This window comes from Rhinolophus ferrumequinum, chromosome 4, assembly GCF_004115265.2.
Source record: "Rhinolophus ferrumequinum isolate MPI-CBG mRhiFer1 chromosome 4, mRhiFer1_v1.p, whole genome shotgun sequence".
Taxonomy (NCBI): Eukaryota; Metazoa; Chordata; class Mammalia; order Chiroptera; family Rhinolophidae; genus Rhinolophus; species Rhinolophus ferrumequinum.
The window spans coordinates 59,464,450-59,481,836 of NC_046287.1; the positions used below are offsets into that span (position 1 = coordinate 59,464,450).

The following is a 17,387-nucleotide window of genomic DNA, read 5'->3' on the forward strand; positions in this document are numbered from 1 at the left end:
AATGATCTTGTCGACTCTGCTTGTTTTGTGTCTCAGTGTTTATTATATATTTCTCTTCTGAAATCATGTTGGGTCTTTTCTTTCCTTCCTTATATCCTGTTGAAAATGAGAGAGACAGAGAACTTCAGGGCTTTTCTATAAATTTGATGCCAGACAGAATGGCTTATTTGAGTTCTCTGTTAAATGAATAAAGATCAGGGTATTCTAGATCTGCTTGAAAGTTACGTAAATTCGAATTTTGAATAATACATGCATTTCATGTTCAATCAGCACCTTGTATTTGCATATAAGATTTTATAATCCATGGCATTTCTCTCAGCTGAATCAGGTTATTTGGTTTGCCTTGCATAACCTGTCTATATACTTGTTTTAATATATGCAAACAGTAGTTTGTCAAACAGGCAGATCTTCGTAGCAGTGCATTTCCTTTTAAATTAGGAAAGCTGGCGTGTTCTAAGGCATCATCTCTAGATCAGTGCACTTGTTCTGGTGATGTTTTTGGCTTTTCGAATGTTTACAAATACAACAAGTAAAAGACTCATAGAATTGTTTGAAAAATGCTTACCAATCATTATTTCAATCATCTTATTTTCCTGGTGAGGAAACAGGCCTAGAGAGGTGCAAACATTTGCTCAAGGTGATGTAACTGGCTTGTGGCAAAGAGACTTCTCTTGCAGTAAGTTTTCCACGGTGCCATGCTTTCAGAAGAAACCACATCAGTCAGGCTGTTGACTACTCTACAGTGAATAGAGTTTAAATGAACTAGCAATGTAAGGTGAGCTGAATTCTTTGGCCACTACTTTTGTGCACTATGGATCATAAGAGGCTTGGAACAATGATTAGATCAAGGCTACTGTTCTTTTATTTTATATTCAATGACCAATAAAACAAAGGATCAATGATTGGATAGAATTAAAGTTTTTAACAGTGTGGATATAACCTAGGTGATTTTCACAAATCCTTGTAAATACCATAAGATCACTTTCTCTTTTGCGTGATAAATTATAGCATGAGACAGTTGTTGATTTCAATAGGTTTTATGACGTGGTTATACCTTTATTCCATAAAGTGTTCTTTAATACATTTTTATGAAGGAATATAGTAGAACAATAAATTAATCAATTTCCTGTGCTTATTTTGAAGCTGTCAGTAGAAGATGTGGTTAGAACTTGGAATTCATACACGGAATGCATTACACATCAGAAAAAAAAAACTGAATGAAATATTTTCTGCTAATAATTCTTGTTATCTATTAAAAATGAGAACCCCAAAACTGTCTAGTCTATGAAATTGAGAAGGCACTTGTAAAGCAAACATTCCACCTAAAATAATTGGTAGTAAATGTCCCAGACTATATTCTCTCATCTTTTGAAATACTTATATATTTAAAACAGCCTCAAAAGTCTGGCTTAATATTCAGTTTGGGTCCTTTACTAATCAGATGCAATAAGTATGAATTACTGGATAGCACTTGAGTGCAATAAATATCACATTTCTTTATATTTTTGAAATCAATTTAAATTACTTTTGTCCTCTATCCCTGAAGATTGGTTGGAAGGTCAGTATAGGTCATTCTTTGTGTACCCTCTCCCTCTTTTGGGCAACACAAGGGCCTGAAGGCATTAGGTGTCCTCAAAGAAGACTCTCAGCCAGTGGGCTCTGGCTACTTCATAACCACACAGATGCCGTTGTGTACTGGGCCTCCACAGGCTGGAGGGGAAACCAGGGCTTCCTTGGCATGGGTCTCACTCACCTTCTTCCTGTGCAGCTTAACTTATTCCTCCTGGTCAGTGACTTCCACTGATGGTTCCATCCCCTCTGTGCCAATCTAGGCTGTGGAAGAGAAAGCCAAGGCCCTATTCTCTGTCCAAACTTGCAACCCTCTTTTTTCCTAGGCCCTAGAAGCAATCACTTTCCTGACATCAGGCACACCCCTCTTTGAATACTCAGATCCCTTTGTCCCTCAGACAATAAATGCATTGTTCATTTTATCCTGAGAGTAGGGAAAACCAGACTTCAAGGCTTAAATCTCAGTTTGGAACGAAATGGGAAACACCTCTCATTTTATGAAGTCCATAGGAAAGAAAGACAATTAATTGATTTCTCAATAGGCTCTTCTGCTATATCAGTTGTCATGTGACACAGACCACAAGGAAGATTGCCCATCTGAAAACAGAAAGATGAAATGTCATGTTTGCTTTCTCTACTCTCAGCCTTCAGGGAATCTGCTTCTCTGTGTAGGATTTCCTGCTATGTGACTTCAATTGTCTGTTGAGCACACGCTACTGTACGGCTTTCATTGTAAATCCATCCAAGGTTTTCAAAAGGATTTTGGCCACTTTGAGGTATCATGAATTGCAAAGGCAAGATTAAAGGGTCACAACGAAGTATCGGCAATTCCTTTTGGAGGCAGCCATTCGTATTTTTAGTGATACCGACTGGCGACATGCTCTAGGATTTCCGAGCACAACCTTCAAAACTGAATGATACAGAGGTCTTTGGAAGCCACGGGTTCTCAGTCATTTACTGGCATGATTTTTGTTGTACGCTACCTACTGAGATCACTACAGTGAGAAGCAGGAGTGTGGGGTGAATGGCCTACTCATGAATTCTCTCTGTAATTATATCAAGATATAATTAGGGCAAAGTGCTAATTGGCATCTTTATTTTGCTTTTCAGTCAACAGAGCATATGAAATCTTAATCCCTGGACCTTTCATTTTCAGTTCATAAAACCAATATATCAAGAATGTTGACGGGCAGGGGAGGCGAGAACAAAGTCTGGTGAATACATGAACATTGTAGTCGGTCTTTCTTAACGCAAAAGGGGGGTTACTTTTAGTCAAAATAAGTCAGAGAGAAAGACGTCCATACATTTTATTAATCCTGATGATTTCGTCTTTAAGAGTTTTACTTTTTATAAAAGAATGTTATGTTTCATCCAGAGACTAGGATATAGAATGAGTTTTACCTAGAAATTCATAGAATCTTGTCTTATCATCTTACCCATCTCTCTGTTCCCTTTAACTCTAAGTCCCAGCTTCCAGTGTGGTTGAAACGCTCTCCCCTCCACTACTGGGTGTTCATAATGCTTACATTCTACAAACCTCCATCGGGAGTGGTAAGCATGTCTTAGCATCATGCATCCACTCCCTGACGGTACCTCTCTTCTAAAGGCATACTGTTCCAAGACCAAGCTGTTCCTCTTCTTCATCAGCTTTGGAAAACAGCTGACCTTCAGTCCAAATTCCAAAATCCTCTATGTGTTTCAAGTTCTATTGCATCATACTTCTGACTCCTTTTTTTCTGGAAAAGCAATTCCAAATCCTTTAACCATTACTCACTCATGCATCTTTCATCCTGACGCCATCTCTCTGGCTCTTATTTGTACTTCCTATTATTCTACAACACATTCTGTTTGTTGTAGTAACTGCAAATGTATGACTAGTTACTTGAGTATTTCCCTGCCAGTAGATGAGGTTTTCTAACTTTTCCCAAACGCTCCCCTTGCCTCCTGCTCACCACACTCCCAGTCTAGGCCAGGTCTGCCTCTGTACCAGTTGGCCAGAGCTAATGCCCATATGGGGCAGTGGAAAAACATTAGGACATTTAGGTTTCAGTCTTGATTTTCTCCGTGGCCAGGACGCGTGGGAACTTACTTTTATCAAGCAGGCACTTTTAATCCTCATGCCAAGGATATGAGGTTGAATCATTAGCCCCATTTGCTGTTAGGAAGCATCAGAATAGTTAAAAACCCTACCCTGAGTTGTGCTTCGATTCTATTTTAAAATCCGTTTATTTTCTCTATACCTATCGTCTGTTACGATTTTTTAAAGAAAGCAGATAGACCTCTGTAGAATTCATGCAACATAATAAAATGGTTCTGTGAAATTAATTAAAATATTTGCATTCCAGATTTCAGAAGAGAGCTGGGGTGGTGTTCTATGCCTAATGTGAACCATGGTGCCAGCACATATAGGTGAATGCATAAAACAAGAAACACAGATGCTTGGTAAGATTGAGGTGCAAATGAGGCCTGTCACAGATGGTGTCCCTCCAGTCTGATGGCTTCCAATTCTGGCTGCACACTAGAAGCACCTGCAAAGCCATAAAAGCCACCATTGCTTAGCCCCATGACAAGGGATTCTGGTTGAATTGGCCTACGATGGGGCCTAGAATCTATAAGTGTTTAACTTCCCCCAGCTTATTCTAACCCTCAGCCAGGGATGAGAACCACTGAATCCTAATTCAGTACTTTCCAAATTTCATTTGCATATGAATCAACTGTAGCTCTCATAAAAGTCTTTCTCATCCAGTGATCTGAGTTTGGACCTGAGATTTGGATCTTTAATAAACTGCCAGGTGACGTGGTAGCTCTTGGTCTGTGGCACACACATGGGGTAGAAGGCTTTAAGTGTCATCCTTATTGGCTGTTAATGGTATGTTTTCCTAAAAATTCTTCAGTAGAAGTAATTTATATTGTCTGTCATGCACTCCCTTTTTGGCAGTGTCTGCCTGGCAACAAAGTGTGCCATTTGTGGTCAAGCCATAGTTAAATAAATGATTATGGATGATACAGCTAAATGATTCAGGCTTTGGGTAGGTTTCTGTTCTCCCAGGAATTTAATTTATCTACTGATTTTCTAACACTTATTTACAAAGTCTTATCTAGCCTAAAACCTCTCCCTTATTTATAATCACCCTCTGCTCCCCAACCTTATTGCTCAATATGAGAAGCAGTGGTACAGGGCAGTGGCCTTTAAACTCTTAGGGACCAGAGAACCTTCTTCCGTTAGCATCTGATACTCTGGATTCTCTTTATTCAAGTGTTGGGAGGCACCTTACATGATGGAGCAAAGCAGCTCCAATCTGACCTCAAGACGCTCTAGGGTGGCTTTGAGGTTTTATAGAACTGACTCAGAATAGCATCAGACCTTCAGATTTAGCAGTTTCTAAGTGACAATGAATATAAAGTACTTTATTTCTGGATTAAATGTTAATAGATACCTGCAAAGTATATGCATAGCTAACATCCATAGTTTTAAGTATAAAATAGAGGCAATTTTTATTATATGTGTATGGCAACTCACAACTGAGGAGGAATGGAGAAATCGGGAGGTCCCTGTTTGGGGGAGGCAGGCTGGCTGAGGGTGAAGAAGAGAAGTGTAGATGCACTGGACTCAGGAATGATATCAGTATTAACTTCTCTGAAATCACTTCTAAAGTTTCAGCTTCCCTCTAGCCCAGGCCAAAAGGCCACCCTTTCTCTCTGTCTTCCTCTAAACTCAGCCTGCACTTTATCTTCCGCTGGGCTTCTGGCACTGATCACTCTTCTCATTTTTGAATCCTCTATAAATATTCATAGGCTATAAGAAACGGTCTGCGAAGCTGGCTCTCTAGCTGAATAGCTGATGCCGCTGGATAAGGAAATCGTTCCCACCCCTGAGCATGGAGTATGGATTAGGTGAGCCAGGGAATAATGGCAGAATTAAAAGAATAAAAGCGACTCTGAGATCCCAGGTTTCAGCTCACCACCCCCCTCACAGTACTGCTTGTGATCTGGGTGATGCAGTCCAGCTCGCTAATCTATGGATGATACCTGCTGGGGCGGGCATAGGTGTGGCAGTGACTCAGTGGGTCCCTGTCAGGGAAGCCCTCTCTGCCCTTCTGAAGCTCTGCCTCTTGTCTGAGGTGTATGAGGAAGGGCATTTCCAACAGTGCCCAATTAGCAGGTCACTGATCCGTGCTCAAGCATCCTATAGTAGGATGATGTCATAACTCTTAGTGTCCAGGAAACTTAATAAGTATTTATGTCCTGATAATTTAGCAACCATCTGAAAAAATAACACACATATATTGAAAGGAAACAATATTTATATTTCTCCTTACGTCACCACACTTTCTAATGGATACATTTGCGTGTTGGGCCCTGTATAACTTCTCAAATCTTAGAATTAGAAGGGGTATTGTCACTTTTATTTCCTGTTCCTTATTGATTGGCTGGATGCATTGGAGGTACACAGCAGCCTCCAAAAATCCAGCTTCACAGGACTATGAACTCATTGACAGGACTGTAGAGTCCAGTGTTGAAACTTAACCACCTTGAGATGGTGGTTCCCATGGTATCTGACAGACGTAACTATGCTTTCCTCAGAATTTTAAAATAGCTTATGGCTCTCTTTTATGATCATTGCATCATCCCCGGGCACTTCTGTGCAGATTTTAGGAACTGTGGCCATAACTAAAGATTCTGACGCTGAACTCAGAGGGGGTAAAGCACGCTAACTGAATACTGTTTGAAGACTAAATGCCATTAAAGCATTACGAACAAAGCTGAGAGGTATTGCAGGTTTGGTTCCAGACAACCACAATGAAGTATTGCAATACAATGAGTCACAACTTTTGCTGGTGAAAGGTGTTGCTTTCCATTTGTAAAATAATGCAGCATTTGTGTAGTGCAATAAAGTGAAGTGTAATAAAACGAGATATACCTGTACATCCACAATGGCAACAGCTGTTTTTAAGTGACGGAGAGGATGCTAACACATCATATAGCAGAATGTCCTTAAGTAAAACCGTGATTCTTTCTCTTCCATAGATAACTTTCTGGAGAACAAGATGCTCCCCTCATTTAACAAGAGTTTATTTAACACCTGCTAGGTGCCAGGCCTGGTCCTGGACCTGGGATACATCAGTGAACCAAACAGACAAAGGTTCTTCTCCTTGTGGAACTTGCATGTATCCTCCTGTTTTCAGTGAATAGAAGAACATAGAGCAGCACAGCCTTTGGGTTCTTTGGTCAAATACCATGAGGAAGTTAGAAAAGGACTTTTATGTCCTCTGCAGTCCTGTTTAATGGCTTATTTTCAAAGATTAGGGTTCTGCAGAAAACAGGCATACTTAAGATATTTAGAATCTAATCAGTGACTGAAACTACAGGGAGTTCTATATTAATGAAAATCAATGATCTATGAATACAATATTAATGAAGACTGATGATGTATGAATTTAGCGTGAGTGAGGAAGCAATTCCGTTAACGAGCTGATTATACTTAGAGTGTTGACACAAAATTGAGTTGGAATGATGTTTTTGTTAGGTCATCCTCATCGTTGTTTACTCTCAGAAGTGTTTGATGGCACATATTTTGGAACATGGGATATTTTATAGTTATTTAATTTCCTTCATGGCATAAAAGAAATAGCACATTTTTCTTTTTCTATCTTGCAACCCTAGATAGCAGAATTCACTTCCAAACACATCATATGAGAAGGAAAAGAGATATGTCATTTTATATAAATAATTAGAGCCATTTTTGGATCTGCTACCGTGTTTCCCCCAAAATAAGACTGGGTGTTATATTAATTTTTGCTCCAAAAGACGAATTAGGGCTTATGTTCAGGGTATGTCATCCTGAAAAATCATACTAGGGCTTCTTTTCTGGTTAGGTCTTATTTTCTGGGAAACATGGTATCTGTTGGAAAAACAGCTTTTCCCTGTGTCTTTTGGAGAAATAAGAGATATAATAGGGTCTTTTACATCATATTATGACTGAGCCAGCATTCCCCAACCTGTTTCCCCAAAATTAACAATCAATGAATAATAACTCAATGCAAATAAAATCTGAGATTTAATTTAAGACCTGGTTGTGGCACTACAAGTCCCATAAGCAGTGATTTTTAAACTTTGTACTAAAACAAGTTAGCATGACCTGTATATGAGTGGTAAAATAAAAATGTCTTTCCCTCTGCATCAAGGAGTATATAGCCATGAGTATAAAGAAAATTACCCAGAATCCACACTTAGAAATAACCATCACTAATGTTTTTATTTATAGCCTTCTAGTCTTTATGTATAGTTTTATATATATATATAGATGTGTGTGTATATAATTTAATAATAAATAATTTGGTTTGCATCCTACATCTAAACCATATCTTTTAGTTTACATTATATCCTGCTTTTTTTCTGAAATAAGTTTTTGATTACTGCCTGGTATTTCAGACTATAGATGTCCACAGTTTATTTAATCTATCCTCATTTATTAACATCTAATTTGTTTTTAATCCTTTAAAGTAAGTTTAATGAAACTATCAAAGGTTTAAATTTTAGCTTTCATATATTATTTATCAATACATGAAAACTCCCGGAGTTGATGGTGACTGCAATTCACTAGTATTTGTCTTCCTTTATTCATCAAGTTTGTGAAGTATCTATAATCGACACAAGCAGCACTATCCTCTGTGAGAGATACAAAGGGAATATATGTTTTGAGCGCCGACTTTGCACAGTTTGCATTGAGTTGAGGCATTTACCTGCAAAAGAGGCTGGACTGTTTGGAGATTGAGCTGTCAGTCTATACTGGCAGCTGTGTAGACTGACAGCTATTTCCTCAGGCCAGCACTGAATGGCCCAGTAAAATTTAACTGTCAACAGCATTTTCAAAAAAATAGTGATACTTGCTGAAGACTTCCGACTGCTGTTAATATGATTTAGGGTAGGAAAAAATGGGAGGGGGGGAGGCAGCTTATCATAAGGTGTGGAAATCAGAAAAATTGTTTTAGAGACAATGCATATTTCCAAATAATCCCCACTGAGAACAAGCGTTGAAGCTTAGGAAGTTTGTTCTGATTCTGTAGTGAATTTGTGGGTTTCCTTGGCCTAGTGGTGCTGGCATCATTAGAAATGAGTTGACATTGAAATATGGCGCTGGTATTCAAGTCAGAAGATCTGGTCTTGGCCATTTCCTTTGCTGCTTATTAATTAGGTAGTATTTACATTGACCAGTAGTACAACACCTAACTACTCATGCCTAAATGACACAATTTAGAAGAAACAAGAAAACTCTGGTTACCGATGTACTTTACTCGCTTCTCATGTAAAGAGCATTCTGTCATTCATTCATTCAGCAAAAGGCATGGGATATACACTATGCATCTGCCACCATGCAAGGTGTTGGCATCATGAAAAGTTTGGATGTACACAATGATACACTGAGTGCGAAAGTGTTCTGAGAGGCACACACAAGGAACTCTGGAAATATTTCTGTCCGTAGATCAACTGTGATTATTGTTCCACGAAGAAACAAATATAGGACAGAGATACACATTGTTTTAGATTACTCAAGACAGCTATAAATAGCTGTTGGTAATAGGATCCTTGACAAACATTATGCAAGACACTAAAAGTGATATTGAAAATTCTTCCAGTGTCAGGTTATTCTTAGAAATCAAGTTTTGGAGATTGATTTGTTTCAACTGTCTCAAGCATTAGAAAAATCTGAGTTTATTTCAGTTACTCTGAACTGGCTACAGATCTGTGATCTTTTGTTCAAAATATTTAGGATTGAATGAATTTTGAAAATCAGAAATTTTAGGATTTTTGATATATAATAAGGTACATGTCCACTTGTTGTTTTTGATGGATCTGAGCCAGCACTCCATGATCAGAGATATTAATAATTCTATTGTAATATGTATGATGTCACACAATTAAGTTCACGAACTCATCCTAGAAAAAGTGCTACATACCTCATTGCTGAATATCACTACGGTCACCTTTGAAGAACTCCCTTGGGAAGCTATGCACTAACACCAGCGCCTAGTCTACCCTTCAAAGCAAAAGATCTCTTTTTCTGGAATGGCCATCAGAGCTGTCATCGTATTACCCTTGATATTCTGCATGTCATCAAAATGTCTTCCGTTCAATGTTTCCTTTATCTTCGGGTAAACAAATAAGTCATTGGGGACCAGATTTGATGAGTAGGAAGGGTGTTCCAATATAGTTATTTGCTGACTGGCTAAAAACTCCCTCACAGACAGTGCCGCGTGAGCTGGTGCATTGTCGTGATGCAAGAACCATGAATTGTTGGTGAAAAGTTCAGGTTGTCTAACTTTTCACGCAGCCTTTTCAGCACTCCCAAAGAGTAAACTTGGTTAACTGTTTGTCCAGTTGGTACAAATTCATAATGAATAATCCCTCTGACATCAGAAAATGTTAGCAACATCGTTGCAACAAGTTCACAAACTAATTGTCATAGCTTGTATATACATTCACACTAAGTGATACACACACACACACACGCTATAAATAGCCTTGTGTGAATTCGGGTCAGGTTGATAACAAATGAATGGTGAAGAACTTTTGAATTTCAGGATTTTAAAAAATTTTTTGAATTAAAATAAGGGATTGTGGACATGTAGTAGAGAAGATGGCAAACTCAAACATATCAAGTATCCAAGTATTAGTATTATGATCTAATTTCACACACACACACACACATACACACACACCCCTGAGGTTACAAGGTAGTTGTCAAGGCCTCACAGACCAGATGGGATGAAGGAGCATCCTGTGGGACAGGTGTTTAGCTATGTGGAGAAGGATGGTACAGAGCAGCAGACCAAACTGGTGATGGCAGCAACCAGAGATAGGTGGTATAACATCTCAACAGCTCAATGTGTATTTGAGTTTCTGCTTGTGGAAAAGGATCAGAATTGCCACCTAACATTTATCATATTAAGGCATAATATCAGCTACTATTTTGGAGAACCTTTTCTATCTTGGTGAAATGGGAAAACTGGGGTTTTATGAAAATATCAAGTAATAATTATTCCTTTCTGTCTCTGGATTAAGATGTGACATTTTGGTTATTGCCTACAAAAAATTTTACTCCGTTGCTGTTGGATGTAATATGTGACTTTCTTTTATGTGAAGATCCAAGAAGACTTAATTTTACAGTCATTTTCAAATAAAATCTGGCAGTATTTAGAACAGTGGTTAACAACATTGGCTGTGCTTTAAAAACATGGATGAAGGTGGTGGGGGAGGGAGGCGTTAAAAGCATTTGGTTCTAATGTAATTAGTGTGGGGAACAACCTGAACATACAGCGTTTTAAAGCTCTCGGTAAGTCTAATGTTCATCCAAGCTTGGAAACTACTGGCTTTTGATGAATTCACTCTTGGTTTTAAGTTCTACATTGGGGAAGTGAAGTCAATATTTGGCTAAATATATTTGCAATTAGAATGAAAACATAAAGCATGAAATTAAAATAAAAATTAACTATACATCAACCAAAGTGTTTTGTTAAAAGCACATTTTAAACCACAAAAGGTAATCTTTACCCTACTTTGCATTCATTTTATTAGAATAATACACTTTTGTCAAAGAAATATGATTGTTATGATCCAAATACACACACAGATTTAACAATATAACCTGGAAACTGCTCTCTTCCTATATAACCTTACTACTTGGCATTCAGTAAAAGCCGTAAGAGAGAGACTGCTGCTACAGTGCGTTCCATCCCCACACTATCAGTTTTAAAGAGATGGTGACATTGAATTTTAACCTTGTGGAAACCAGAAATATCAGACACCTGCCAAAGTTTACACAGCTCAGTGGTGGTGAAGTCCAACCCAACCTTGATTTCTGACTTTGATTCTAAACTGTTGCCACTCCGCTCATGCTACTACCTTAGTTGGCCATTATACAGAATATAAACTGAGTTGAAGTTGTTGAAGAGAATTGGAAACAGAAGCATAAGAAAAACTAAACTTTCCAGCTGTACAAAGAATAGTACAATTATTAAAGAGGAGAAGCTATTATACAGACGCAGCATCAAACTACTTATGCGCAAGATAAGATTGCTGTCTTATTTGACGAATTTTCTATTGTGCATCACTCCTGCCAGAATGTGATGTATAAGGTATTAATTGATAAATTTGACTCTGAACTTTTTTTTTATAGGGCCAAGTTTAGAGAAAAGTAAATTATGTTTCAAGAGTCAACATTCATTCAGATTGCAAACATTTGATATATTTTCCACTGCTCTCAAAAACAACAGGTGGCTATAAATCCTCAGAAATTGATAAGGATGCAGGAAACTTTGGAAGCAAGATGCAATTTCCTTCAGAAAGTGGATAGCAGTCCTCTTACATGCAGGTCAACTGCATATTTGTAACTTTTTATTAACATTTTTGAGTCACAGCAGAATGATACTGGGAGGCTGCTATGATGGTACAGCCCCTGTTTGAGCTTTATTTTCACATAGTGATTTATGACTATGTCTGGCAATGAGGCTTTTAAGAGACATATTATTTCTCTAAGTCCCTATAAAAATAATACCATTCATTTTCATCCAAGCCAGCCAAAACTTCCCTAGCTGATGAAATCTCTGGATAGGGAGGTAAAGACTTTCTCGAGACATTGTTCACTACAGGCATCTTTTGAATTAAAATATCATTTAGCAAGTAATTACATCAGTTATTTAATCTAAAACATAAAAGTCCACGTAAAGTTATTTGAAAAATGTGGGAATTGATTAAATGGGTCCTCAACCTGTTATTGATGTTCTAGATTTCAGCTTTTCCTTGGAATGACCTTAATTTTCATTTTTTTTTCAATTCACAGTGACAAAGAACAAATCTGAGGTGTGATCACAAAATATGGTGAATGTGTACATTTTAAAATATTTATTACAGTAAAAGACATATTGCCATTAATCCCCCTCAAAATACTCCCCCTTGCTTCACACACACATATCCCATTGTTCTTGACACTTTCTCAAGAAAGAAGCAGTTCTTTCATGAGTGTCTTTACTTCATCCTCCATCATGACGCTACTTCGAGTCACAAATCACTTCTGGTATGGCAGTTTCTGTCAAATAAAAACAGTACAGTGTGTCCTCATCCACCTTATTCACCTGATCTGGCACGATGTGACTTCTGGCTCTTCCCCAAAGTCAAAATGATTTAGGACATAGAGGCAGCCATGGCAGTGCAACTAAAGACACTCACGAAAGAGGACTTCTAGAACTGCTTCAGAAAGTGGCAAGAAGGAGGAGATAAGTATGTTTGAAGTGAGGGAGAGTATTTTGAGGGAAGTTAATGACAATGTGTCTTTTACTGTATTTTTAAATTTAAATATTCACCGTATTTTTTAATCACACCTCGTAGAAGGTACTGCTATATGGCATTATGACTAATGGGCTGTGTGAAAATTTAAATATTTTTTTTTCTCCAAAATATTTGTGTGAGAACTTATTACCCAAATTAAATTAAATCCTATATAAAATACAAAGATGAGTGAGGTCTAGGGAAAAAAAATCCCTTTTTTTATTATGAAGTATGAAGAGTCGTTAGGGGTATCAAAATGTACATTGACCTTGGAAATTAAGGATTTGGTTTGGAATCCTACTTTTACCATAATTAGATATTTCACCTTTAGTAAATCATTTGGCATCTCTGAAGTCCATCACCTGGGAAATGGAACAATAATCCCAATCATAGTTTTTGTGAGGATGAAAGTAATTTGTATGTTGTAATGCATAAAAAAAGTTACTTTTTAGTTTCTGTAGTAAACTTCAAGTTAGGTTCTTTTTTTTCTGGACCAAAAATAATAAGCTCACAATGGAGTGTGCTAATAGCTGGAACTATGTAATCTCAAAATAGTAATATATGTCTTTTTTTCTTTAGAGAAGCAACATTTGCCCCATATGTTTGTCTTTTGGCCTTTTATTTTTTTAAAAAAAAATTGTACTTTTAATATCAATTTTAGAAGTTATAGGTTGAAAATAACCTATCACAATAAACAGAAATAACTGACAATAAAATTAGCATGATTTCGTCAATTGGTACAATCCATGTCACTGAAAGATCTGTTTCTATCACTTGGTTGAATCCTTTATTTATTGGTGATTTCTATTTGTAGCACACAAATGTCTCGTTCATTCATTCAGAAGCTTTCACGTCCTGATTATTCAATGTTTACTTCAAGTTTTGGCTTTAATTTCATTAACAGACCATCCTTTATCTCTAAGAGTTTATTTTTAAAAATATCTTTCTTCATAAGGAATGGTCTCCTGAACTATCAAATTTAAGCATAACAAAGTGAAAACTCTGATCTCAATACATTAGGAATTCTCAGTCATATCCCACCTTCAAAAATGAAAGCTGGCAAAGATTATTTTGATGCTGTCAATAAACTATTGGGTTTTTGAGCTCTAGAATGAACATGAGATTCTTCCACTTTCAGAGACTGAGGACAAGTGTACTAACCTGGCTGTGGTTCTCTCTGGTTGTTTGCCTTCACAGCAACCCCCCTGAGCTCACTTAAGCCTCCAAGGGTAGATGCTGCGCCTGTGGTTGCCTCTCCCTATCAAAGAAGAGATTCAGACAGATACTGTGGCCTCTGCGCAGCCTGGTTTAATAATCCTCTGATGGCCCAGCAACATTATGATGGCAAGAAACACAAAAAGAATGCGGCAAGAGTTGCTTTATTAGAACAACTTGGGACAACTCTGGATATGGGGGAACTAAGAGGTAAGAGAAACTCTGCTAATTTCTGCCCCAGAACTAGGCTTTCAGCGAAACGCTTGTGTTTTTGCAAATTGGCATGATTAGTCTTTTTAATCTAGGCTCATGCAAAAGGAATAGAAGAAAAAAGAAACGAACACAAAACTAGCTTAATTTTTGTAACCTCCTGTGTTTCAAAGTGTTTATTTCCATATTTTTATTGACTGTTTTTCAAATGAAAGCCACCCATCCATGAACCAGATTTTTTTTCTTCTGCTTTATCTTTAAATATCTTTTCTAATGAATGCTTTTGTACGTGAGCAGTATAAGAGAAGACGCTAAAAATGCCACATAGAATTATCTTATTTTTAACTTTTGTGCTTTTATGAATTCAGCTCAAATAAGGCAACACATTGACTCTATTTAAAGGCTTAAAGCAAGCCCCTTTAATGAAATATCCAGTCAATACCTGGCTCCCCCCACCCTATTCTGACAGTATTGTCTTGATTGATGGAAACCATGTAGCATTCACTGAGTTCACAGGAGGTTTCACAGAAGCTACTGAGGAGAAACTTGGAAACAATAGGGTGAGGATTATTCCCATGAATTTCTTAGAAAGGCATATACCAATCTGTGGGACTTTACAGAATATTTCACCGCCCATAACCGTTTAAGCATTTTTTTTTTTTTATCAACTTGATGTTGGCAGTGTAGAAGCAGAACAAAATCACTGACTGTATTTTTCTGAGAAAATGGGTTTTCTCAGAAGAATAATTTGGTGAAGGGTGCTATTGATATTGTATGTCAGACATTGTATGGGTTCGATAAGCTTTTATGGGCTGGCCAGGGAATCATCATTCATAATAGCTGTAATAACAAAATTTACAAATCAATTTTGCAAATACAACTTGAATTTAAAATAGGTTCTGTATGTAGAGGCTGCAATTCTTAGTACCCTAACTGGACTATGAGCCTCCAAGAAGAATAATTGTAATCAGGAAATGAGCTGGTACAATTCTGGACCAAATACATGGTACAGAAGATCATGCTGTGTGAGATGAGAGGAGGGACAAGTCACTTTTGATTATGTTGGTTGGGGAGGACTTCACCAAGGAAAGGGACTTGAGTTGGAACTAAAAATGTGGGCAGCATTTTAGCAGGTGAGAAGGCATGCTGTGTGAGCAGAATTATATAGGTACGGGCAGAGAGGCAAGGGAACAGAAATGCTGCTGGCAGATAAACACGTTATCATGGAAGAGTTCTCTAATGCAGCGTATATTTAGGATCAGAGGTCCATTAGTACATCTATAGAAGTTGATGAGAAACTGATTTTTCCAAAGTGCGTAATTAAAACTGCAAATAAGAGTAAACATTTAAAACACTTTATTTTTGTGTATGTTTTACAACATGGGTTTTAATATTTTTGTACGTTGAATAATCTCATTGCAAAAACTTTTGAGTTGTTGCTGTTATTGGTTTTTGTTGGGAGGTTTCTTATGTTCTCAGTCTATGACTTTTGAAAAAATACTGGAAGAGTCCATGCATAGCTGAAGGCCTACCCACAACTCACTGTTTCTGGCAGATAACAAGTTGGCTCAGTGACTCCTTCAAGGCAGGGCACTGGAGGAGAAAAATAGGGCTTTATTTATGTTTTGTGGCAGATATTATGAATTATAGAAGAATTATTCCTAGAGCACATTCTTCTTGTCTATTTTGAATTATCAGTGCAGCATATTTTATGTACAACCACATCTTAATGACTTGGGTGTCTGAATTCTGTAACATTTGAGCAGCTATACAGAAGACAGAAAGGGCTGCTCTTTGGCTTGATAACTCAATGTAACTATGACTCAGTAACGCAGGAAATGTGATTAGCATTGAATACAATGTCCTTGAAACCAACCTTTTCACCTACCCCAGGTGACATCTTGATATATACTTATTCAGGCATTAAGTAGTGCAAAAGCTTGAAGAATAAAGCAATTACGATAATCCAGCACGTTTTAAAACAAAGTCTCTCTCCCCCCACCCATTTCTGGAATGTTTCTAATGCATGATCAATCGATTAATAAGGGCAAAAATCCTAATACATTAATAAAGGCATATCCATAACTTTTTTTAAAAAAATGTTGTCAAGCAGCTGGAGCATGGTATGGCAGTGTTACAGGTTTTATTTCTCAGCATTTCTCAGTTTTTTGAACACTACATCATTTACTTATTTATTATGGCTTTCCTGATTTTCTTGTCTTTCTCTTTACCCCCCCGCCCCCATAGATTATTAGCAACTTGAAAGCAGGCATCTCTGTTTTGCTCACTGGTCTGTTCAAAACACCTAGAACAGTGACAGCCGCATATTAGGTATTCTATAATTGCTGAATGAATAAACAGAGAAAGCAAAGTTTAAAAATCACCTAAAATCCTACATTCTTAACATGGTAATCGTTTTCATTTCTTAAAGGATCCTGATTGAATAATTTTTACAGAAAATTGTTTATGATTTTTTTTCTTCTAACTTTTAAAAAAATGTGTATTTTATTTAAATGTGTATTTTATTACATACTGTGAAATGAGGAGCTATTAAGTGTTATAGTTCGGTAAGTTTTAACAATGCAAACACCTGTATAGCCCCTTTCGAGATACATTACTTCTCCAACCTGAGAAAATTTTCATGTGCCCGTTCCCGGTCAATCCTAACCTCTTATTCTATGGAGCCACTTTTCTTATTTCTTCACTATAGATTAGTTTTGCCTGTTCTAAAACCTCATATAAATGGAAGTAGAAACTGTCTTTTTTTGTGCGTCTGTCATCTCTTATATAGCATATTGTTTTTGAAATGTATCCATTTGTTGCATATAAAGCAGAGTAGCCCTTTGCTCTTTATTAAGGAGTAGTATTCTACACCAAATCCTACAATTTGTCTATTTATTATCCTCTTGATTTTTGGGGGTGCTATTTAGAATAAAGCTTTCATGAACATTTTTTTTGTTTGTTTTGTTGACGTGTTTTACTTCTCTTAGTGAATTCCTAGGAGGAGAATTGGTGGGTTATAAATTGGGTGTATTTTTAACTATATAAGAAACTGCCAAAATTTTTTT

General features: G+C 37.2%; 1 protein-coding gene across 3 annotated transcripts in view; it reads left to right on the plus strand.

Moving 5' to 3' along the window:
- The window catches only part of ZMAT4 (zinc finger matrin-type 4), a 325,908-nt gene that overhangs the window by 201,932 nt on the left and 106,589 nt on the right, over positions 1-17,387 (plus strand). For all 3 annotated transcript variants that reach the window (XM_033104618.1, XM_033104619.1, XM_033104620.1), the window contains one exon: positions 14,092-14,319. In XM_033104618.1, the coding sequence (XP_032960509.1) occupies positions 14,092-14,319 (228 nt within the window). The remainder of the gene's footprint in view (positions 1-14,091; positions 14,320-17,387) is intronic.